This window comes from Danio rerio, chromosome 6 (assembly GCF_049306965.1).
Source record: "Danio rerio strain Tuebingen ecotype United States chromosome 6, GRCz12tu, whole genome shotgun sequence".
NCBI classification, from domain to species: Eukaryota; Metazoa; Chordata; class Actinopteri; order Cypriniformes; family Danionidae; genus Danio; species Danio rerio.
The window spans coordinates 14,308,715-14,335,319 of record NC_133181.1 but is presented as its reverse complement, the minus strand read 5'-3'; the positions used below and the strand labels follow the sequence as shown (position 1 = coordinate 14,335,319).

The 26,605-nt window shown below is 36.8% G+C and overlaps 2 protein-coding genes across 5 annotated transcripts in view; one reads left to right on the top strand and one right to left on the bottom strand.

Moving 5' to 3' along the window:
• asic4b (acid-sensing (proton-gated) ion channel family member 4b) overlaps positions 1-26,605 on the bottom strand; it is a 750,743-nt gene that overhangs the window by 323,865 nt on the left and 400,273 nt on the right. The window lies entirely within an intron of this gene.
• Positions 1-26,605, top strand: part of arl6ip6 (ADP-ribosylation factor-like 6 interacting protein 6) — a 58,304-nt gene that overhangs the window by 10,133 nt on the left and 21,566 nt on the right. For 3 of the 4 annotated variants that reach the window (XM_073952411.1, XM_073952412.1, XM_017356417.4), the window contains exon 4: positions 17,682-17,762. In XM_073952411.1, coding sequence (XP_073808512.1) covers positions 17,682-17,762 — 81 coding nt within the window. Of the gene's footprint in view, positions 1-9,864; positions 12,589-17,681; positions 17,763-26,605 lie in introns of those variants that run through there. The other variant, XM_073952413.1, reaches the window with a different exon arrangement.

Here is a 26,605-nt window from a genome sequence, read left to right as displayed (position 1 = left end):
AGTACTTCTGACATTTATTACCAAGAGCTTGGTGTACACAGCGTGGGAGGGGGAGACACGTGTATAGCGGGAATGCTGTGACAAGCTGTTGCTGTTTTCTAATTTAATATACTTTGTAGTTACCTCACTTTAGATTTAATGATCCAGTCTTGAGGAGACCAAAGATTTTGAATTTTTAGAGCACACTCAAATGAATGCATACTGTGCACTCACCAGCCACTTTATTAGGTATACCTTACTAGTACCAGGTCGGACCCACTTTTGCCTTCAGACCTGCCTGAATCCTTTGTGGCATAGATTCAACAAGGTACTGGAAATATACCTTAGAGATTTTAGTCCATATTGCCATGATCGCATGACACATTTGCTGCAGATTAGTCGGCTGCACATCCATGATGCGAATCTCCCGTTCCACCACATCCCAAAAGAGCTCTATTGAATTGAGATCTGATGGCTGTGAAGGCCATTTGAGTACATTGAACTTATTGTCATGTTCAAGAAACCAGTCTGAGATGATTCGTGCTTTATGACATGGCACGTTATCCTGCTGGAAGTAGCCATCAGAAGATGTATACACTGTGGTCATAAAGGGATGGACAGGTAGGCTGTGGCGTTGACACGATGCTCAATTAGTACTAATGGGCCCAAAGTGTGCCAAGAAAATGTCCCCCATACCATTATACCATCACCAGCAGCTTCAATCGTTGATACAAGACAAGATGGATCCATGCTTTTATAGTGTTAACAACAAATTCTGACCCTACCATTCAAATGTCTCAGCAGAAATCAAGACTCATCAGACCAGGCAGCTTTTTTCCAATCTTCTATTGTCCAATTTTGGTGAACCTGTGCAAATTGTAGCCTCAGTTTCCTTAGCTGACAGGAGTGGCACCCGGTGTGATTTTCTGCTGCTGTAGCTCATCCACCTCAAGGGGATGTGTTGTGCGTTCAGAGATGCTCTTCTGCATACCTCGGTTGTAATGAGTGGTTATTTGAGTTACTGTTGCTTTTCTATCAGCTTGAACCAGTCTGGACATTCTCCTCTGACCTCTGACATCAGCAAGGCATTTGCGCCCACTGAACTGCGACTCACTGGTTATTGTTTCTTTTTCTGACCATTCTCTGTAAACCCTTGAGATGGTTGTTCGTGAAAATCCCAGTAGATCAGCAGTTTCTGAAATGCTCATACCAGCCCGTCTGGCACCAACAAACATGCCACGTTCAAAGTCACTTCCCAATTCCTGTTTCTCGGTTTGAACTGCAGCAGATCATCTTGACCATGTCTACATGCCTAAGTGCACTTAGTTGCTGCAATGTGGTTGGCTGATTAGAAATTTGCGTTAACGAGCAATTGGACAGGTGTACTGAATAAAGTGTCTGGTAAGTGTAGTCAAATATATATTTAATGGTGACCAAAACTAAAATAATCATATTATAACTTCAGTTGTTTATTTGTTTTTGAGTATCTTTGTTTTGTTAAGTCTGCCCGAACCAGAAGTGAGGCTTTTATTTCAGTATGTTGGCGTACTTCCAACTGAAATTAAATATTGAGTTAGGGGGTTGGGTTTTTGCGCATCATTTTCTCATAGCAAACTAACAGTAAGAAGGCATGGCTGAAGCAAACAAAAACTAGGGCAGGGCCGATAAATCAAAAAGAAACTGAAACATACACATTTTTAATTCATAACCTAACCAGTGGAATTTCCCCCTGCCAGTTATTTTGGCTTTTATTCCTGTTAATAAATATTTTTTAAAAAGACATATTACAAGAGTCTTACTGCAATGAGTGCATTGTTATATGCAACCTAGTGTTGGGCAATATGCAAAATTTTTAGATTGCCATATCGTCCCCCTGTGAAATCGACAATACATGATACTATCGCATGGGTGAGCGGCAGTGGTATGTTTACGTATTTGTTAAATTATTTAATTATTTCTAAATGTATGTAATACCCTTTCAACTGATTTTTTTTAAAAACTTATTTACTAGTCAATTGCTTTACATTTTGTCTGAGAAAATAATTAAAATCAATGAAAATCGTCAGAGCGTTAGTGTGCCAACATATGGTGCAGCAGCAATCTAGGCGTCCTAAGTTTGAGTGCCAGCTCGTGGACCTTTTCTTATCCTACCCCCTCTCTTTCCCACTTCCCTTCCTATCAGCCTACTGTCCTTTCTGATAAAGGCTAAAATGCAAAAAAAAAAAAAATAAATAAATAAATATATATATATATATATATATATATATATATATATATATATATATATATATATATATATATATATATATATAATATCTAATAATATAATAAAAACATCCAAATAGGCTATGAGACTTAAACTATTTCAAACATAAGACACTGTTGCGATCAACGATCTTCGCCAATACACGATACTATTGTCTATCAGCACAACTCGGCACAACAACCGCAACCTGATGTGCCATAAACTCACGCTTTCTTTAATATGTGCAAAAAAAGAGAATGCAAGTCTCTCATACATTTTAATTAAAACAGCATGTAAACATTCATTATAGCCAATTTATTTGGTATTTGGCTGAAACTGTGGAGATTAAAGGCCAGCACTCATGTAGAATCCACATTTTTACTTTAGCAAATCAGTTTGAGTGGCCATGGACAATTTAATTAATAATCAAATGCCTGACAGATTGTTAGAAACAGTAATTCTTTTTTATCTTGTATTGTCAGACTGTCAGTTTAATGTATTCATTAAATAAACATAAATAAATGTGTCCTTCAATTATTTTATTATAACAAAGTTTTGAAATTCGTCTTAGTCCCTGAACTTAGTCCCATGAACCACCAACTACTGGCATATGTTTACACAGCAGATGCCCTTCCATTCACGTCACAGTACTGGGAAAAGGAATCTTTCATTAAAAAGAAAATAGATGTCACACCTTTATAGTTGAGTATATTTACAGTACTAATGATAACATAATGAACTTTGGAAGGAAAAAAAGAATAAATAAATAATTACATTACAGATAAAATAATCTAAATCAAAGTAAAGTATTCAATTAAGTGAGGTTTCGATTTCGCCCAGGCCTATGTCAAACTGACATCAACAGAAAAGGATCACCACTCTAATCAGAGAAGTAAACAGTTCGACTTTGATTTAGAGATTCATAATTGTTCGCCTAAATTTAACAATGTGTGCTAGCAAAATAAACACTGTCAATTTTTATTTCACATGGACTTTAACCACCAAAAAAGAAAAGGTCCTTGGAAACCTTGGAATATTTGAAACCGTTGACATCCATAGTTGAGGGTAAAATACAATATGGAAGTCAATACCTACTAGTTTCCAACTTTCTTCAAATTGTTTATATTTTTGTGTTCAACTAAACAAAGAAACCTCTTTGGGACTGCTCAAGGGTGAGTAAATGGTGGGAAGATGTTCCCTTTTGACTGAATTATCCCTTTAAAATTGTTTTCCAACTCCAATGTCTTCATGCTAGATGGCACCCCTGTGCTTCTCATTCATCAGAGATGGTTAAAGGACAGGGAGCCCGTTTGAATCCAGCTCAAATGTGTCTTCACTGCTAGCTTTGAGCTTGCAAATGAGTTTAAAGCTGTGCTCCAATTTATGAATCTATATGCCAGTTTCTGATTGGCTGTTTGGGAGGAACACTATTGATTGTGTCTGGAGGCTTGGCGATAAAACCCAGGGTCACTCCATCGGCGAGCGAGTTGGTTATCTAATCACGCAGCGGTGCTCCGACGGTGTCTGTCCTAAACCCAACTTACACAGAACGCAAACAGGCTATCGACCAGCTAGCAGCCGAATGGGGGTGGTATTGACTGACCCCCACAGAACTGTGACTGGGTCTGCTTGTTCCTTCACGCTTGCATAGCTCCAGTTCCCCACCACAACACAGCAGTGGTCGACACACACACCCTGTCCTATTGGCGTTCTCCATTTCGCTTCTCACAGTATGTCGCAGCGCTGCTCTAGCAATTAGCCTCTCGCATTATCCTCAAATGACTCTAATGCTAATAGAAGCTTTCCTTCATTCTTTCCAGATATGCACACACACACACACACACACACACACACACACATATAAGTGTAATGCACCCATTACTTTGTTTCCATAGAAACCCAACCTTTCAATCATTGAGTGCATATGGTCACAGTCGGTTGTTAGCGGCTCTGTCTTCAGCAGATAAGCTTAACATTATCTACTTCCGTGCTAGGTGAGGTTCAGGGAGCGAACGAACGCCACAACAATTGATCTGCTGAATTAACTGGCTAATAGAAATTAGTTTAGTCTCTTTTAGTGCTTTGGGTTTTTTAGTCGTGCTGTTCCCTGATTAGATCTAAAGTCTGTAAATTATCTGAACGGATGGCCTTAATTATAATCTGTTCTCAAATGGTTTTGCTATTGATGTGGTGGGAAATGGCTGGCCCGCTAATGTTTCGCATCAAGGCTGTTGTCTGACTGAAGTGTTATTAAGTTGGATGTGTCTTTGGAATAAATGAACCTTTAACAGACACAAGTTGATAAAGCTTTATCAGAGCGTGTGATATGTCTGCTTGAGATTTATTTGCTTTATCTGTGTCATGGTTATTCAGTTCTGTTATTCAAAAAAGATTAAAGCACAGTGTTTTGGAGAATTTTTGTCTATATTTTAAAAAAAGAAAACATGACTTTGAAAACACACACACATAAAGTACCAGAAGTTTACATACACTCTAAAAAAAGGAACATTTTTAAAAAAATGTCTGATGGTAAATCATACTAAACGTTTACTATTTTTGGTCCGTTAGGATTACATAAATGATTTGCATTTGCTAAAGGCCAGAATAATGAGAGGTTTAATGAGAATTTTTTTGTAATTTCTAGACAGTCAAAAGTTTCATTCATTTCCTTGGTATTTTTTTAGCTTTACTTTTAAACTATGTAACTTTGTTCAAATGTTTTGGGTATCCTTCCACAAGCTTCTCACAATAGTTTGCAGGAATGTTGGCCCATTCCTCCTGACAAAACTGGTGTAACTGAGTCAGATTTGTTGGCTGTCTTGCTCGCACAAGCTTTTTCAACTCTGCCCACAAATTTTCTATAAGATTAAGATCAGGGCTTTGTGATGGCCACTCCAAAACATTCATTCTGTTGTCCTTAAAGCACATTTTAACTAATTTGGCAGTGTGCTTAGGGTCATGGTCTGTTTGAAAGGCCCATTTGTGGCTAAGTTTTAATTTCCTGGCTGATGTCTTGAGATGTTGCTTCAGTATTTCTACATAATGTTCTTTCTTTATGATACCATCTCTGCTGTGAAGTGGACCAGTCCCTCCTGCAGCAAAACAGCCCCACAACATGATGCTGCCGTCCCCATACTTCACAGTTGGGATGATGTTCCTAGGCTTGTAAGCTTTCCCCTTTGTCCTCCAAATGTAACACTGGTCATTATGGCCAAACAGTTCAATCTTAGTTCTATCAGACCACAGGACATGTCTCCAAAAATTGTTCGTTTTCCAGTGTAATTTAGCAAATTGTAATCTTTTTTTTTGTTGTTGATTCTGGCTTGTTGATTTTCAAATGTTGTCACACAAGCAAGCAGTGTGTTTGAGGTTTTCCTTAAATACTATTCTACAGTTGTGGCCTCTAATTAACTCAAATGTTGTCAATTAGCCAATCAGAAACTTACAAAACCTTGACACCATCATCTGAGCTTTTTCAGAGGCATAATAATCTTATTGTGTGTAAACTTGGCTTTCAAGAAAAGTTATAACAATTTCTCCAAAAATATCCCTCATTATTCTGCTATTAAGCATAACAGAAACTAATTTGATAATCCTAACTTGCCTAAAAGAGAAAAAGTTTATTCACATTAACATCAGACTTTTTTTAAATGGTTATGTGCCTTTTTATACAGTATATGTAAACCTCTAGTTTCAACTAATAAATTTCAGAATAAAGCGCGGGAGCGGTCGGTAACGGGTTTAATTTGGGATGGGAGCAGGCCGTCAAGCAATATTGCTCCCGACTCCCGAGCGCGCACGCGTATGTATGTGTGTAAATGATATAGTGCGATGCTGTGTTTAGCTTGTTTGTTGTTGTGTGTATGAGTGTGTGTGCGCACGCGCGAATGAGAGGTGTGTGTGTGTGCGCGTGAGAATGAGAGAGAGAGAGAGTGAGAGAGAGCTTTGTCTGTGTGTGCTTGGTGCTTATGTGTGTGTGTGTTTATACAGACAGCTTGTTATAGGCTGTCTGGACTCTGTATAGCTGGGTGGTTTTCGGTTTTGTTCTCCCCCCTGCTCTTTAGCGGGATCGGGCGCAGCAGGTAGAAAACGGGGCGGGTCGGGCAGCGGGACAACAAATGCTGAATGTAAGTGGGAGCGGTCGGGTTCAAGCTAAAACCTGGCGGGTGCGGGCGGGAGCGGGATTCAAAATTTAGTCCCACCCAGATCTCTAGTTTCAACTGTACATAGAGAGCTTGACATTAAAGGGATAGATCACCCAAAAAAATTAATTTACTCATTATATACAATTGCTTTCAAAATTTCTTTCTTCGGTTGAACACAAAAGAAGATATTTTCAAGAAAGCTGAAAACTATTTTACTTCCATAGTAGGAAAAACAAGTCAATGATTACAGGTTTCCAACATGTTATGTTTGAAAAGAAAGAAACTAATAAAGGTTTGTAAGAAGTGAACAAATGATGACAATTTTTTGGGCGATGAACAATAGCTGCATCCCTAATGGCACACTGTATACTATGCACTTACACACTCAACAGTATAACATTTGAATTTAGTGTCATCCCAAATGGAACACTAACGTTTTTTCACTAAGCGGAAATTCAAACCATTTCCCAGATGATGTTTGACCGTTTCCAAATAAATGACCAAACTACCAAATAACACCCGAGTATAACCACAATAACCATCTGGATGCAGTATAATCACTCTTGTTGAAGAATTTTGCTTTCACAGTCCAAAATAAATAATCAAAATCAAAGCCCGGAAGCTCCGCCCCTTCCACTACATGAGCAAAGCAAGGGCCGTTGAGTTTGTGAAGGATCCAATATTCTATACTTTTGTTTGAAGGTTGAATAAGTGCATCATCCGGGTATTTAAAGTGCACTTGTTCTTTGTTGAATTTCAGTGTGAACGCTCTACTTACACTATACTACGAAATGGGATGCGATTTGGGACGCACCTTATGTCGTTAATGCATGTCTGGGACAAGTGAATATTTTGCATGAGCAAGTGGAAAAAAATGTCCTTGCCCAATTGGACAAATAACTTACATCCCAACGGCTTGTAGATAACATGCATTTTCTAAAGTTGGAAAAGATAAGATGCTCTGGGAAAACTAATTTCTTTAAAGAATGGCAATATTTTATAACTTACTTTAATTCTCTTAAGATCTTGCCTTCCATTTAGTAGATGCACTGTTTGTTTTTAACTATTTTTATTTCATACTGTTTAATTGTAAATATTAACAGTCAACATTGACAATGTATCTGAACATTTGATTGTGATAGCTGGTTGAAATTTTCTGTACACTTATTACTTTTGTTTCCATTTTTCTTTTCCCCTTTTATTATTAGTAGTATTTTTTAATATTTTATTTACTTTTTTTAATTATTTTTTTATTTTCTTTTGTAAAAAAAACAACAACAAAGATCTAACTATTTGTATTGATATAGTGTTTATTTTTCACAATAAAGAATTAAACATAAAAGTTACATTAATGATCGAATTGTTTTTTTAATTGAGTCTTGGGGATTTAGATGTGACAGAGCATGTGATTTGTCGAATGTAGAGAAAGAATACACCCTTCACTGGCCGAGTCACTGTTCTGAGTCTGACCAAGATTAATCATTAACATTAATAATGTGAGATGTGTCTGCTTCAGTGGCACTTTGTCATTGACACTACAGGATGTGCAAATGACACTCATAAGGGACAGTATCCTCGCCAAACTGATAAATGTTTTTACTGTAAATGAAATGATTTGATTGTCTAATATAAATACAATGCCTATTATAAAGTAGCACCCTGATGTGTGCATCCATGAGCAATTAATGAAAAATTGAAGATCTAAATAAGTTTCACAGTTTTTTTTTTTTTTTTTTTTTTGTAAAATAAGCATAATCTAGAAGCCTTTGCCTTTCATATAAGCCACTTCTGAGACCAAATGATCAACTAGAAGTTATTATTTATTGTTCCTAAAACTTGGATAGGCAACAAGACTTTGTCAAGTGGTGTATAAAGTGTTATACTCTATAAACTACAGTAGTCAACATCTGAAGTGGATCAAAGAAGTGATTCAAAATAGTCCCAAGACAAGAATGGGTGTTGCTAAATAGTTTTGGGACAACTTTAATTAAAGGGGATGCCTTTTTAAATGTTGACTACTGTAGATACTATGGTTTGTGTTTCTGCAATAATAATTTTATAGTTATTATATTAGATTATTCTTAACTCGATTGATTGATTTATATATTAATTTTTATGTTTTATTGTACATACACACAGTTAAATAAATACAGACTGTAAGTGACGATAAGTGTTATTTTTGTTTTTTAATACTTTTATAGGTTACAGCTCAGATAATATTCATACATTTCATTTTCTTTTGGCTTAGTCCCTTTATTAATAAGGGGTTGCCAAAGTGGAATGAACCATTTACTTTTCCAGCATATGTTTTACGCAGCAGTAACCCAGTACTGGAAAACACCCATACACTTGTACACTACGGCCTGCTTAGTTCATCCAATTCACCTACAGTGTAGCGCATGTCTTCATAGTGCATGTCTTTGGACTGTGGGGTAAACGGGAGCACCCGAAGGAAACTCAGAGAACATGCAAACTCCACACAGAAACGCCAACTGACCCAGTCAGGGCTCGAACCAGCAACCCTCTAACCACTGAGCCACAGAAGCAGATAATATACATGTAATTATTACTGAATCTATTTAAAGACAGTGGCAGACTGAAGTAAGGTTGCACGGTTTACCAGTACTTCAGCAGCACCACGATACTATGCCTCCAAAAATACTTGCGGTGCCACTGTAGTTTTTAAACAGTAGTGTTGCCATTAACAGTTCTACAATATGTTGCATATGGAAAAGTCACTTAAATGCTTAAATGTTTGTGCCAGCAAATAATCAATAGACCACTTCATTTTACTTTTATTTGAACTGTTTGCACACGGGTGGTAGTTTGCTGCAGTCGTGATCGATCATATGGCGTGATCAATGATTATTTATTTATTCATTTATTTATTATTATTACTGCAATAACAACAAAAGACTCACAGTATATACAAAAAAAAAAGCAGAGAAGCTCTCCACAAATAATACATTACTTGAAAAGGGAATTGAATTCAAGTATTATGTCATATAAAATATATATTTTTTGATTATTTGCTTTATTTTGTAGATTTGAGTTATAAATTAATAGTATTGCGATACTACTTGGTATCATGATTTTTCAGCTGGTATAGTATCGTAGCCTGAATTCATAATATCGTGACAACCCTATGCTAAAGTATGTATTACAAAGCACTTACTCCTGCACCCAAAATATACCAAACTATATACCAAACAATTATTTTTGTGTACTGCTACATCTTAAACTGTTTTTAAACATCTTAAACCAACTTTAACTGTTTCGTTTTTTTTTTTAATCATGAATCATTTAATCATAAAACGATTACATATTTATGCATACCGTGACTTGTGCAGCCTGAACTAACATTGCCTCATCATCCATTTTTTAAAAGGCACACTGCAGGGGTCCTCGTTGTTCTCAAAAGTTTTTCAAATATTAATACACAGTGAAGCAATTTCGTTTGAATAACTATAATAATATTATGATGTCATTGTCCAGCTTGTCACAGTGGCGTTGCACATCTGTACTCCTGATCCTGCCACTCTAAAAGCATCTTCAGATCGGCAATTAAAGAGGACTCAGGGGAGTGGTTGACATGGGACATCTGGATGCCTCATAATGGGTCTTTTATGGGCCTCTGCACTTACAACAGAATAATGGCCAGCTGATATAATCAATATGCCTGTCCATATTCTATACATGGTCTTTTGTTTGTTCCGTGTGCTTTTCAACTTCCTGCATTAGCGTCACACACCTCTCTGGAGAGCAACGGATTGATTGAGAATGAAAGAAAGTGGAAGAACATCATGTAGCTGCGCACTTAATCGGATAAATAATTGAGATTATAATCACAGCTGCCAGGCTTACAAGTGTTTAGATAACAGCATCTCGTTTAGGCCTGTCATTTTTGCATTAGGCTTTTCTGTTTAGACTGTGTTTTTTATTGTACACTGACCGGCCACTATATTAGGTACACCTTGTTAGTACCAGGTTAGTCCCCCTTTTGTCTTTAGAACTGCCTTAATCCTTTTTGGCATAGATGAGATTTTGGTCCATATTGACATCATAGCATCATACAGTTGCTGCAGACTTTCCGGCTGCACATCCATGATGCAAATCTCCCGTTCCATCACATCCCAAATGTGCTCTATAGGATTGAGAACTGGTGACTTTGGAGGCCATTTGAGTACAATGAACTTATTGTCATGTTCAAGAAACCAGCCCAAGATGGTTTGCACTTGATGGCACATTATCCTGCTGGAAGTAGCCATCAGAAGATGGTACACTGCGGTCATAAAGGGATGGACATGGTCAGCAACAATACTTGGGTACCACGTCACCACAGTGTTGACACAATGCTCAATTGGTACAAATGGGCCCAAAGTGCGGCAAGAAAATCCTCCACACCATTACAACACCACCTCCAGCCTGAAGTGTTCAAATAAGGCAGGATGGATCCATGCCTTCATGTTGTTGATGCCAAATTCTGACCCTACCATTTGAAATGTAGCAGCAGAAATTAAGACTCGTCAGACCAGGCAACATTTTTCCAATTATTTATTGTCCAATTTCGGTGAGCCTGTGCGAATTGTAGTCTCAGTTTCCATCCGCCTCAAGGTTCGATGTGTTGTGCATTCAGAGATGCTCTTCTGCATACCTTCTTTGTAATGAGTGGTTATTTGAGTTACTGGTAATGCTTTAGAATAGCTATCCATCATAACTAGTTAGTAGTCCATTAATAAACAGTTAGTTAATGAGTTATAAATGACTTGTTAAATAAAATTTAATTGTTTGTTAATTATTTATAACTGCCTTGTATATAGCAAACAGAAATCTTACAAACTTGTTAGTTAACAAGTTACAAATAAGTTGTTAACTGTATTTTAATGATTTACAACTATACCTAATAAATTAGTAATAGATCATGAACAAGCTGTTGGTAAATTACTTACTAAAGACTTGTTAAAGATCAGTTAATAGTTTATATGTGTTATTGGGACGTTATTCTAGTTGCAACTGTTTTTCATTTATTACCTGTTAGTAAATGAGGAATAGTTGCAACTTTAGAAAAACGTCCTATTAACATACATAAGCTAATAACTAACACAACTAATATATTAACTCACACTTTACAGATCAGTGGTTCATAGTTTTACCATCTACTAATACCAGTGAAACTTTTGTAGAACTTTTGTAATAAAATAATTGTTTATTTATTTTATTCTCATGTTTACATAAACAGTGCCCAAACCTCATGGGTTTGTATTCTGTTGTTTACTGCTGTTTTGCTATGTGATGGCTCAGTATGTGTGTTTCTATATATTAAACACAATCTTCAACATTTCATCTGTAAAGTTTATTTGGTAAAGCACACAAAAAAGCCTGTGGAACAAGGTTAAGGTACAAATATATTTTATATTTTAAATATCACATTACATTTCTGTAGCTTGAACTTGTTTCATCTATTTGCTGTTCTACGAAGTTTCACTGGTATTAGTAGACGGTTAACAAACTATAAACAACTGATTTGTAAAGTGTGAGTTAATATATTATTTAAGTGTTAGCTATTAGCTTGTATGTATGTTATTGGAACGTTATTCTAAAGTTGCAACTATTCCTTATTTACTAACAGTTAATAAATGAAGAGTAGTTGCAACTTTAAAATGACGTCCCAATAATATATATAAAGTATTAACTGATACTTAACAAGTCTTTAGTAAGTATTTTACCAACAGCTTGTTTATGATCTATTATTAATTTATTATGTATAGTTATAAATCATTAAAATACAGTTGACAAGTCATTTACAACTTGTTAACTAACAGCTTGTAAGATATCTGTTGGCTTTCTTTAAGGCACAGTTATAAATAATTAACAAACAATTAACTTTTATTTAATAATTTATTTATAGCTCAATAATGAACAGTTTATTAATGGACTATTACCTAGTTATATCAGATAGTTATAAATAATTAACAAACTATTAACTATTATTTAACAAGTAATTTGTAACCCATTAACCAACAGTTTATTAATGATCTGTTAACTAGTTTTAATGTATAGATATTCTTTAGTGTTATCGAGTTACTGTTGCCTTTTCTATCAGCTCGAACCAGTCTGGCCATTCTCCTCTGACCACTGGTATCAACAAGGCATTTGCTCCGACAGAACTGCTGCTTTCTGGATATTTTCTCTTTATCAAACCATTCTCTGTAAACCCTAGAGATGGTTGTGCATGAAAATCCCACTTAAATCTCCTTTCTTCCCCATTTTGATGTTCAGTTTAAACTGCAGCAGATTGCCTTGATAACGTTTACATGCCTAAATGGCATTGAGTTGCAGCCATGTGATTGGCTGAAAATTTGTGTTAACAGGTAGTTGGGCAGGTGTACCTAATAAAGTGAGTGAGTGTAACTATTCACACATTTGTTATACGCATGGAAGCAGCGTTTTGAAATTAATTGCTTTAGAGCTAAAATGGAAGTCATTTATTTGTGCATGGCAGCAACCATTAACACTCCTATTATGATCAACGAGGCATAGACGCAGTGTAAATAAAAGATTCCTCACAGTGTAAACTGCTGATGATAATGAAGTAATTATATTGAAGGTTTTGTGGGAATCCAGACCTCGATAATGGCTCTGAACTAAAGACTAGAATAGATTTCTCCCTGATTTGCAGGCTGATTTAATCAGTCCTGCAGTAAGTCAGAGTTATAGCCTGCAGAGTTTGACTGATTTTACACACAATCTTGGAGTGTATGGTGAAATTTTATGCAGTCTAAAGATATCAAAGGTTTTTAATTATATTGTTTGGTCTTTCAATTAATTGCACTGAAAAAAGTGTTGCATGCAGAACTGTTGCAAACAATTAATTTATGTTGAATTTAAACAAACAAATTAAGTTTAATAATGTTCAACTTAATTTGTTTGTTTAAATTCAGCCCAAATAAATTGTTTACAACCACTTAACGTAAAAAAAATTGAGTAAATCCAAGGCATTATCTTTGAATATTTTTTTTCAGTGTGGTCTTTGGAATCTTTTTTAGTGTTTGGTCCTCTGTCCTTATACAATGTAAAAAAATCTTCTTAAGTCATCTCAAGTAACAATCAAACACACTAAAAATATTAAGTTAAACTTTGTATGACTTAAAAAGATTAGTAAAAATTAAGGTAATTAAGTTACCTATGATTAAAATCAACTTTTGTAAGCTGTTTGGACTGAGCTGTTCATAGGTATAGTGTGTCCACAGTCATATTGGATTGTTAGAAACTCAACAAGTCTTTTTTTTTTTTTTTTTTTGACATTAAAATAGGTTCCAAATCCCTGCAGTTTGGAGGCCCACTACAATAGCCCCTTTCACACAGTGATACCGGTAAATATCCGGAAAATTTACGGAACGACTTTACCGGTATATTCAAAAAAGCGCTGTTCACACAGGCGAGGACGTTACGGAAATTTTCCGGAAAAGAGCATTCACACATCCATTCCAAAATACCGGTAAATTCTGACATCCTTCACCACAAATGAGCTTTAAACGGCTGCGCTTGTATTTGTAAACATTTGACTAAATTACAAACTCTTTTGATGATCAATATCGTAAACAACTTTCACAGGATCATGTTCGCATGTCGAGATGTTCATAATATGTGCGTGTGCTGGCGCTCACAGGCTGTTTCACAGGCACACGCAAAGCTTGAAGGTAAACAAACAACGGCTTATCATAAGCATCTCATCGATGATTATTTACACATTTGGCATTAAGAAGAACATATAACCGTGATCTGACTAACTTCTAGCAGCTAAATGCGTCTGGAAAAATATTCAAAGGCTTTTATTCTCACAAACCGCGCGGACGTAAATGCGTCTGACTGTTGTGATTGGCTAAAGCAGAAGTCTTACGTCAGCACGTTCTAGACGTGCACGCGCTTATTCCGGAAATATTCCTTCTGCGTTCACACAGCGCAGCATTCCGGCAAATTGCCGGTAATGTTACAACTTCTCTTTCCGGAAAATAGCCAGAACGAATTTACCGGTATTTTCAAAAAGGACCTGTTCACACATACCAGAAAATTGCCGGTAATTTTCCGGAAAGGTCTGTATGTGTGAAAGGGGCTAATGTGACTCATGAGTGCATTTTCCTCGTCCATCTAATTGATTGACAGACGCATATTAACATGTCTTCATAGTAACGAGTAGATTATCATATCCACAAGACAGGACGTGTGCAAAGCAACTAGGATTAAAAGATCTGTTCAGCGTTCTGTGATTAGCTGCACCTCAAGAATGAATTTTACAAGTTTAAAATGTTTTTAAATTTAAAATGCACGTTTGTAATAAAGACAGTAAAATAGCTTCGTAATTCAACACCACAGCTGCATGTCAGTACAATTATTAAAGCAGACGCTTTAATGGCGGTTTGTGGACTTAAATCAGGTTTATTTTGTGCATTAACATAACGGATATCCATACAGCAGTGTATATTAATGTGTATTCGGTCACTCATCGTCTTAAATGAACTCCACAACAAATACGTCAAATAACTGTTGGTAAAAAGTTCTTCTGAAGTAAGGGAGATCTGCTTCATTCTTGTCTGTCACTGTGCTGTTTATCTACATGAAGGCTACACGCATCAGAGCAATACAGAGAGATTCCCATGGCTCTGACACGCATGTGGGAATCGTGGGCGAGGAGAACTACAGTAGCTCATTTCCATTAAAGGCACAGGCAACAAAAACTGCTACAATACCCTAACAGCTCAAATTTCCCTTATTCAGAAAGGTATAATAAATAATCTGATGGGAATTGTGAGCTGAAACTTTACAGACACATTCTGGAGACACAAAAGACTTAAATTAAATTTTGAAAAGGGGGTAAAATAGGCACCTTCAAAGCAACATTGTTGACTTTGTCATATAATTTTTACAGTGTAAGTGCAGTCAGAGCAAAAAAAGTGCATTGTCCAATATTATTGACATGTATGAAGTTTACACAGTATTTACTTTGGACACATTTACTGTAGATGTACTGCTTTAATTTCAACTTTTTTCACCTTTAATGTAGCACAAAGTGGAAAATGACACGCTAATGTGTACATAGGAATACAAACATGGATTGCAATATTCTTAGATCAGTTTCAGGCTTCATTCATGTTTGGAAATAACCAGCATGGTGGTGGTTGTTGCTTGTGTTTTGTTTTTTCAAATGTCCATGTTAACAGATTAGAACATTCACACTACCGTGATCGTGTCTCGCCACAGAATCTATTTTTGCTGCAAGGCTCACACTGAATTCAAGTCACAGTGTGTCTAATGATCACATGAATTCACTTAAAAAAAGATACAGTAATTTAAGTAAAGAATACAGTCACAATGCTCCACTGGAAAAAAAGGTGGTTTGCCATCTCCAGATTGGAGGAAAGTCCTTACCTCAGGTGGAGAAGTTCAAGTATCTTAGGGTTTTGTTCACGAGTGAGGGAAGGATGGAGCGTGAGATTGACAGGCGGATCGGTGCAGTGGCAGCAGTAATGCGGTTGATGTACCGGTCTGTTGTGGTAGAGAAGGAGCTAAGCCAGAAGGCAAAGCTATTGATTTACCGGTCAATCTACGTTTCTACTCTCCCCTATGGTCATGAGCTTTGGGTCATGACCGAAAGGACAAGATCTCGGATACAAGGGGCCGAAATGAGTTTCATTCACAGTGTGGATGGGCGCACCCTTATAGACAAAGTGAGGACCTCTGTCACCCGGTAGGAGCTCAGAGTAGAGCCACTACTCCTCCACATCGGTTTCGGATGCCTCCAGGACGCCTACCTAGGGAGGTCTTCCAGGCATGTCCCACCGGGAGGAGGCTTCGAGGAAAACCCAGGACACGCTGGAGGGACTACGTCTCTCGGCTGGTCTGGGAACGCCTTGGCAATCCCCCCGGAGGAGCTGCAGGAAGTGTCTCTCGAGTTTGTTTGTTTCTGAAAGGATCGGATATCAGAAGCACTTCAATAATCAAGTGCACATTATTATCAGCTCAAGAAGTTCGTTATTTCAAATGAATACGCGATCGAGAACTCTCTGGAGAAAGTGAAACCACTCTCACTTTTAGACGGGCTCGTAAAACAAAAACAGGGCACTAGAGATTTTGTATTTGGCTTTGTGGCTGTTCATCAAGATGACAAGATTTGTTTGAGCTCGGTTCGACCATGGCTTGTTATTATATGTATATAATGTTAGGGTGTGATGTCTCGGCTGTGTATTTAAAAATGGCGGTTTCTTTTTTTTATTCTCCTGCTTCTGCTAATGACGTATCTCTGTAAACCAACAGCTTTCAGCTGTGCGTCTTGTTCCGCCTTTCTGTAACCTTTTTTATGCTAGGTACGCTTTGCAAAGGGTGACCAAAAAGTAGTATGGTATGGTGCGATTTTTAGGTACCCTTTGACAGTGGAAACAGCCATAAAAGCGTACCAAACTTTACCGTACCATAACACTTAGTGGAAATGGGCATGGTACGTTTTGCTTTTTGGTACCATTTGACAGTGGAAACAGACAAAAAAGCTTACCGAACTGTACCATACTTTACCGTACCACTCAGTGGAAATGGGCCAAAATTGGACTAAGTTACAAACACAGCAAGGACAATATTTAACAACAGTTGATGTCATGGTTTTTGGCTTTTCTCTTAATAAATCAAACTCAGTCTGAAGGTTATTAATATCAGAAGAATATACTTTATTGGAAAATTTTACAAAAAAGCAGAGACAGACTGGAGCAGATCCATTTCAGTCTCTCCCCAGGACAAATCCAATGTCCCTCCCGTTTGCTATACCCTTTATCCTTGCTTCCTCCCACCTTTGTGTTTTCACAGCTGTTTACTGGTTCAACAGGCCGCTCCCAGCTCCTACTCCTTTACGACCCCAATTTAAAGTCCCTTCTTGTTGTTGGCCCTCATAATGTAAAGATCTAATGTATTCATCACTGTTTTTACATATATAGTACACACTTGGTACTCATGACTAATATCTGTTTCAAACATCTAAACTGGACTCTTCTCTCCCATACAGTATGTGTCTTTTCAAACATACATGACAGTTTCAACATATGTTGTATACATTTCATGCTTTTCTGACACAGATGGTTCTCATTGTATCCCCAAGCCTCTCTCGTGCTCTTTTATGACCCCTTTGCCTTAACCTGTCACCTGTTTTCAAAGACAAATAATGGCAGATTCGTAGGGCCCTCCACTCACCCAATTAAATGTGTCTTCATATAGGTTTAGTAAAAATCTTCATCATGGACTAACGACCTGTTTGTGTTTTCGTTTTGCAGAAAAATGACCGGACACTCTTTCCACATGGGCTACAGTATGGCTATACTCAACGGCATAGTGGCTGCACTCACTCTTATATGGTATCTCATCTGATGCACATCCTACGACACCTCAACTGCCATTTAACACGCAGTCATCAGAAGACGATTTAAGGTTTAATGGCAGAAGGAAATGTCAAATAATTTTACGGATAAAACTACAGATAAAACTGAAAAAAAAAAATCAAGTATGGAATACTAGCTTAAACATTTATTACATTAAATTTTTGTAGGTGTTTAGATACAGAATGAAACTACGTAATGTTTTGTTTTTTTGAGAGAATTTATCATATTTTTTATAAATGCTAATTTTACAAATTCAGTAAACGCACAGTGAATTAATTAATGGACTACATTTAGGGGGGAAAACATTAGCGATGTCAGGGTCTCTTTTTTAGCTACTTATTTTCTCTTCTAAAGGCTTTCATTGCAGAATCCTCTTTTTACCATCACAATAGCAGTGTGTTAAATCTGCTTTTTGCCCTTTTGATGCCATTCATTGTCAGTCTGAAAGCACACGGATGATGTTTAAATCTTTCTAAAAATGGATTTGCATTGTAGAATCTCCTCTCAGCAAAAGACTAAAGTCCCCTTGCATTCGTGCTTTATTAAAACTCAACGTCGCTGCTCTATTGATCGTTTTAATGGGGGAAATCATTAATACAATAGCTGTTTTGGGCTTGATGGAGAGTGACCGTGTTTAAGAGCTTTGTTGAGAGCCTGAGAGAAGGTCAGAGAGTGTAGAAGTGTGGATTTAATTTATGACTTTAATTATTTGATGCAGACTCTGCCAGGCCATGATTATTTTTTTTTTCTTCTTCATTAGATTAGCAGGCCCTGTAGCGACTCATTTCAGCTAGCTCTAATGCACTTGGCCGTCTAGTATATATGGACTATTAATGTACTGCCATTTCTCTATGTGTGTGTGTTTATTTGTATCTGTGGCAACAAGGTCCAATTATTTGTTTTCTTTTACATGACATTTCCATCTCCATTATTAGCACATTTTAAAAACAAAATAAAAAATGAACTTTGTTTGTAGAGATTTTAGCATTTTAAGAATTTATTCAACTCAAACCTGTTGCTTCAACATTATCTGGGTATTTTATCCCTTGTGCATCCTTAAGGAGTTTTTTTTTTTTTTTTTTAAAGGGATAGTTAACCCAAAATTGACAATTCTGACATCAATTGTAGGAGCCATGATCTTTAGCCTCCCTGTTAAACAACCAACTCCCATGTGGAAAGTCACCGGTTCGATCCCAGATCAGAGCGGGTTGGGTGGTATAGGATTGCCGGCGTTACATTGGTGCCTTGACCCGGATAGGAATGAGGTTTAGGGGGGGTGACCTCACTCCTCTGACATATAAAGATGCTCTAGTGACAGTCGCTAGAGGACATGGTCTTAAGCCTCCTTGTTAGAGTAACCGACTCCCATGTGGAAAGTCGCCTGGTTCGATCCCGGCTCGGAGCGGGTTGGGTGGTATAGGACCGGCGTGGTTACATTGGTGCCATGATCTAGATGGCAGTGAGGTTTAGGGGTAATTGTAAATGAGGCCAGTTAGTGAAATGTTGTGTAGGTAAACTTCACTCCTCAGACCTGGAAAGATGCTCTAGTAACAGATGCTAAAGGACATGGTCTTTAGCTTTCTTGTTAGAGCAACCGACTCCCTTGCGAAAAAAAAGCTGGTCCAATCCCAGCTCAGAGCAGGTTGGATGGTATAGGACTGGCAGGGTTAATGAGTGCCATGACCCGGATGGTAGTGAGGTTTAGCAGGTAAGTGTAACGGAGGCCAGTTTGTGAAGTACTGTGCAGGTAAACCTCATGGTCTTTAGCTTCCTTGTTAGAGCAACCGACTCCCATGCGGAAAGTAACGGTTTCGATTCCAGCTCGGAGCAGGTTTGGTGGTATAGAACTGGCGTGGTTACATTGGTGCCTTGACCCAGATGGGAGTGAGTGTAACGGAGGCCAGTTAGTGAAATGCTGTGCAGGTAAACCTCACTCCTCTGACCTCTAAAGATGCTTTAGCGACAGACTCTAGAGGCCATGGTCTTTAGCTTCGTTGTTAGAGCAACCGACTCCCATGCGGAAAGTTGCCGGTTCGATCCCAGTTTAGAGCAGGTTGGGTGGTATAGGACTGGCGGTGTTACATTGGTGCCGTGACCCAGATAGGAGTGAGGTTTAGGGGGTGATCTTACTCCTCCGGCCTCTAAAGATGCTTTAGCAACAGTTGCTAGAGGCCATGGTCTTTAGCCTCCTTGTTAGAGCAACCGACTTCCATGCAGAAAGTCACCGTTTCGATCCCAGTTTAGAGCAGGTTGGGTGGTATAGGACCGGCGGGGTTATGTTAGTGCTGTGACCTGAATCAAAGTGAGGTTTAGCAAGTCAGTGTACTAGAGGCCAGCTAGTGAAGTGCTTTGCAGGTAAACCTCACTTCTCTGACCTCTAAAGGTGCTCTAGAGGCAGGACCTTGGGGTTATGGTCTTTAAACCGCATGTTAGAGCAACAGACTCCCATTTTTCAGGTTTTTTATTTTTAATAAATTTGCAACAATTTCAAAAAATCTTTTTTACATTGTCATTATGAGGTATTGTGTGTAGAATTTGGAGGAAATAATTTAATCCATTTTGGAATAAGGCTGTAACATAAAAAATGTGGAAAAATGAAGCGCTATGAATACTTTCCGGATGCACTGTATCAAGTTTTAATACTTTTTAAGACCCCGCGGACACTCTACATAACGAATCAAAAATGCTAAGCGTTATATTTTATGCAACTTTTTTACTTTATTGACAGTTTTTGTGCTCCTGTGAAACTTCTGTTTAAACCGACACAAAATGGAGATATCTCTGCATGCGGGATCACACGCTGCGTGTTTGTGCTCTTCAGCCTTGCTTTTTTAGTTTTTGCTTTGACTTTGTGAAAGTGTCTCTCTTAATGCTGTTTCTGTTAAGGTGAAGGTCTGTCTGAGATAAACTGTCTCGTATGGTTTCATTTGGTGCGGTGCAACTGTCAGACAATATTCAGCTCTGCCTGAAAACATCTGATTTAGAGGTCGAATGGTTTGCTTGCTTCTTTTCCTGCCATTTAAATAATCAGGGATGAAAAACAACACTGGAATATTCATCGTCTACTCAAGATGTGGAATGTTGCATTAATACCACAAGGAGAATTAATGTTTTCAGAATGTATTTACTTTTTTAAATAAAAAGTTTCTGTATTGATGCTTAATTTTCATTATTTCACTCTAGCATTCTTTCACTCCTGCATTATTTTATATAAAATGAAAAAAAAGTAAGCCTCCACATGCGGTTGCGCGTGTTTCGCTGTTTGAGCGTGTTTTAAAGATCTCAGTTGAAGCCTCAGGGCTGCAGTTCAGAATGCAGAGAGCAGACGTGAGTGTGAGTGCCAGTCGATATGAAAGCATTTGCTATGATGCCTTTTTACTTGTCACCCTCAAGGCCGGTTTTATGAAAGGGCAGCGAGACATGTAATCACTCAGCAGAATAAAATATTAAGCCCACGCCTTTCTGTTTCTGACAAATTGACATCTTATCTGTCAAAGGCTTGTGTTGTGTGTGTGTGTGTGTGTATATGAGAACGAAAAGCTGAAAATACACAATAACAGACGTGCAGTTCACAAAGTAAGTGTATGAAATTTCATCTCTATACTTAAACTTGCAGAACTGCATGAGATCACAAACTATATCTGTCATTACTGATTCACACATAAATGAGGAAGTCTGTGATTTTAGTATGCGAGTCTTTGCTAACAAATGATTGAATTTGTGTACACTGTTAAAGGGATAGTTCACCCAAAAAGCTAACCCAGGCCTAAAGTACTGACTTCATTACTGAAATTTTAAAAACATTCATTTTAAGCTATAAAGGGACTAAGGCGAAAAAAAAAAAGAATTAATTTTATGCTAACATTTAAGCATGTTTTTAAACGCTAATTTACACCACACTGATAAACGCCAACAAACAGGTCTGTCGGATCAATGTGTTACAAATCTTAATGGAGTAAAAGTTTATCTTCTGCATGCATTTTCAAAGTGATAGTTCACCCAAAAATTACTTACCCTTTTCATTGCACCCTTTACTTGTTTCAAACATTGATGAGATTTTTTTTTTTAAGAACACACAAAGAATATAATTTAATCTCTCCTATAGTACTGAAACAAGTGTGAGTAAATAGTGAGTACATTTTAATCTTTGAGTGAACTGTTCCTTTAAGGCCTGTGACTGTGTGAACATATCAGTATTTCAAATTTTAAAACATCTGGCCATAAGAAATGTTTTTTAACTTTAATAAATATTAAATAATATACAATAAAAACTATACAGTATTGATTATTTAGTATCTGTACCTGAATAGTGAATACCTGAAAACTGTCATTCTTTTTTATCGTTACTATATTTTATTTATCTATGCTTGTAATTAATTTGTTATATATTATTTGAGATTCAGTCCCCTACAACCCCCCCCCCCCAACAATCACTCCAAATAAACCTGATATTCACATCGCAATTTACATCACAGAAATACAAAATCTCGTAATGTCAGATTTTTCCAATATCGCACAGCCCTCATTCAAGTTTACAGATATTTGTTAAACTAATTTCCATGACTTTTCCAAAACTTTGAGGGTTTTTCTGTTTCTCCAAAACTTTTCCAGGCCTGGAGAATGCCATATCAAAATTCAATGACTTTTCCAGGTTTTCCATGACCGTATGAACCCTGATCCAGTTTCAAGAACAGAGAGAAACAGTCAAAATCAGGATTTGCAATAAATAACAATACCATTAAATATTTGCATTAATACCCTTGTCATATCCATCCAGAACAGTTAAATATATGGCACACTACCTTGTATGGTGCTTTTGTGTATGTATATATGTATATATATATATATATGTATGTAAATGTATGTATGTATGTGTGTGTATATATATATATATATATATATATATATATATATATATATATATATATATATATATATATATATATATATATATATATATATATATATATGTATATGTATATATATATATATATACATATATATATATATATATACATATATACATATATTAAAGTTAGAATTATTAGCCCCCCTGTTTATTTTTTTTCCCCGATTTCTGTTTAATGGAGAGATTTTTTTTTTTTCAACACATTTCAATATAATAGTTTTAATAACTCATTTCTAATAACTGATTTATTTTATCTTTGCCATGATGACAGTAAATAATACTGATTATTTCTATGTAGCTTAAAGTGACATTTCATGGCTTAACTAGGTTAATTAGGGTAACTAGGCAGGTTAGGGTAATTAGGCAAGTTATTGTATAAAGATTGTTCTGTAGACTATCGAAAAAATGAGCTTAAAGGGGCTAATAATTTTGACCTTAAAAATGGATTTAAAAAAATTAAAAACTGCTTTTATTGCTGCAAAAATTAAAACAAATAAGACTTTCTCCAGAAGAAAAAAATATCAGACACACTGTAAAAATTTCCTTGCTCCGTTAAATCATTTGGCAAATATTTAAAAAAGAAACAAAAATTAAAAGGGGGGCTAATAATTCTTACTTCAACTGTATGTATGTATGTATGTGTGCATATGTGTATGTATGTGTGTGTGTGTGTGTGTGTGTGTGTGTGTGTGTGTGTGTGTGTGTGTGTGTGTGTGTGTGTGTGTGTGTGTGTGTATATATATATATATATATATATATATATATATATATATATATATATATATATATATATATATATATAATTTTTTTTATTATTATTATATATTTTATTTTATTTGATATATTTTTTGAAAGCTTAATGCTGGTCACTATTCATTGGCTATTTCATGTCGACAAGAAAGTATATATATTTTTTATAATTATTATTTTATTTCTCCTTTTAGAAATTACAAAACAACAAAAATATTTCTTGGGAACCTCATTTTGTTTTCATTCCTATAGCAAAATCCCAAAAAAACTTTTAAAGATTTTTTTTCCAAAACATTTTATTTATTTATGACAAAGTTCATATTTCACTTTGTTGATTTGCATAATTATGAATATTATTAATAATAAAATCTAAGAGAAAAAATAGAACCATCTTGCTGATAGTATTTCAAATGCTGCAATGTATCATGTTGTCTTTTAATATCCCATCATTTATCTTGCTTTGCATGAGGTGACAAATCCATGCCACATACTAAACCAGCAGATGCTCGTGCAAGTTTGAGTTTGCGAATCCATCAAGGCAGTTAATGGGCCAGCTCCGTGTTTGGCCTTTTCCCCTTCACTTGCTGCTTTCCATCTGTCTTTCTTTACCCACTGATCTGGCGATGGCATTAGACCTGACTTTTGAATGTTCTCGTCTCGGTTGTCTCTTGCTTTGCGTCATGAACTCCCCCATCATCACAAAACCAAACCAAACAGAGAGAAAGAGAGAGAGAGAGAGCATGTTTTTACAGTCAACAATAGCCTAGATTTGGGCCTGCTTTTGGCTTTGTGTTGGATGGGGTTGGACAAGCTGAATGAAAACAGAGATAATGTGTTGTTGCTTAGATACTGGCTAGAATGAGATAAAAATATCTGATGTTAGCCTTGGTCTGATTCCACATGAGGAAGAGCTCTGTGGAATCGATTTTTGGAATCTGTTTTAAGCTGTATATTATTACTTTGCTGTATTAAGAGTCAAACTTTTTATTAACAAAACATTTTTTCCTACAATAGCACACTGTACAAAAATGAAGGCTGTCTTTGGTATTTGCAGGTCAAACATTCCGTGGAGGTCCTCGTTTGCACAAAACTGTCAGTTTATTCGGAAAAATTGGTTATTGCAAGAAATGTTCTGGGAAACTCGATATTGTTTTTTATATGACGCTAATTTCTGTGACGTATTTTAAAAATAAAAGGATAATTCCAATTTTTATCTTATTTTTTTTCTTGCTATTTCAAGTGTTTAAGTTTACATTTTAAGATGTACTTTGTGGGTACAATTGTCAATTCAATTTCACAGCTCTCACATATTTGAGTTGAATTGTCAATATAGTCGCACACTTCTAAGAAAAAAGTTAGCGAGATGTGATTTATTTATTTCTTAAATATCATGTTTACAGCAATAAAAAAAGTGACTTTTGCTTCTTGTTCAAACTACTTATTTAAAATGAGCTGAAACAACACAATTTTTGACATTTGTATTGGGACAACTTGATTGTTTTATGTTCAATACACTTAAATGTATTAGCTTAAAATAGTTATATGACAACTAGGGATGTAACGGTATTGTAAATACCGTCATACCGCAATATATATTTTTTTCGATATTGCCGTAGTCGCATGACTCGGTAAAACTATACAGTAGGTCTTCTGAGAAAATTTGCTCAGGCGAATGAAGCGAACGGGAGGTACCGGAAACTACAATTCCCATCAGCCCAGGCTTGGCCATAATCCCTTGCGGTCTGTTGTCGCTACAGATCCAGTAATGCGGAAATGGAGTGTGCTGCTAGAAGCGGGGATCAAAAAGAGCTGGAAAACCCTAAAGCGGGTGTTGTCGCCGCGCGAGTTCTTATCAGCTGTGTTGTCGCGCGAGTTCTTATCAGCTGTGTTGTCGCGCGCGTACTGAATAGCCGTGTTGTTGCGCAAGTTCTTATCAGCTGTGTAGTCGCGCGAGTTCTTATCAGCTGTGTTGTCGCGCGCGTACTGTAAAGCGGGGATGGAGGGTATGTCGCGTTGCGGGGGCACTTTTGATCATTTTGGAAGGGAACTTTCTATCCAAGACTAAAAAGGGCATGTGCACTGCACAGGTTAAGCACTGTGTGTGCACGTGCCTGCAAGTTGGGGAATACGACTAATATCATGGGGACTGCAGAAACACAGCACACTGTTCAGATTGATGCAGACATGAGACCTCTATCTCACTCATGGCTTGTCCTCTCAAGTGGGGGAAAGACAATGCACAACGTTACCCACTGCTGTCAACCTGGGCCAAGTCATATCTCTCTTGTCCCAGAAACCTCAGTCCCAAATGAGAGGGGTTTTTTTTGCAGGGGACATTGTAAATGCCCAGAGATTCCAGCTTTTACCAGATTATATTTATATGATAATTTTCCTTTAAACCCATCTCTATCTAAGTGAGTGAGTGATTAAATGTTGAATGTGATGAGTTTTCAACAATACTAAATTGAAACTTTATTTTTATATATTTTTATATATAACTTTATATATTGAATTTTTATTTTTATTTTTCCACAAGGGGGTCCTAATAAGCTCTGTGGGGGTCGCGTCATATTTTCACATTTTAGCAGTGGACAGTTAGGAGAACGATCATGTTGCCTTAGTTTATTTTTTTCCCCTGGCTGACCAAAAAAATAGACAAATTTGTAATTCGTCCTCCACATAAAGACAAGAGTCTCACTAATTCGCCTTCAGCAGCTAATAGTAATGACCCAAGCATACTGAACCCAGTTTTGGGTCACATTGTAGCAATGCTGGAAACACGAAATGCAGGAAATACCAAGATAGTTACCTGATCTATGGTTTTATTCCATTTTCATGAAGCAAAGAGTCCCTGACCCAGCCACAGGGCATTATCTGCACCAAAGTACTTGCTAACGAGTGCATAAGGCCGTCGATATTAATAAGACATTTGCAGACTCATCCCCAATACAACGATAAGCCCAGATCATTTTGAGCGCAAAGCAAAATAATTTACACACAAAATGAGATGAGGCACTTTACAGGTACTGACAAGAAACTTTTAAAATATTGTACGCAGTTGGTAAAAAAAAAAAAGGCAAACCAAAGAAAGACCATACAATTGCAGAAACGTTGATCAAAGCTTTGAAAAACAGCTTTGAACAGAGATTGTCAAAGAATT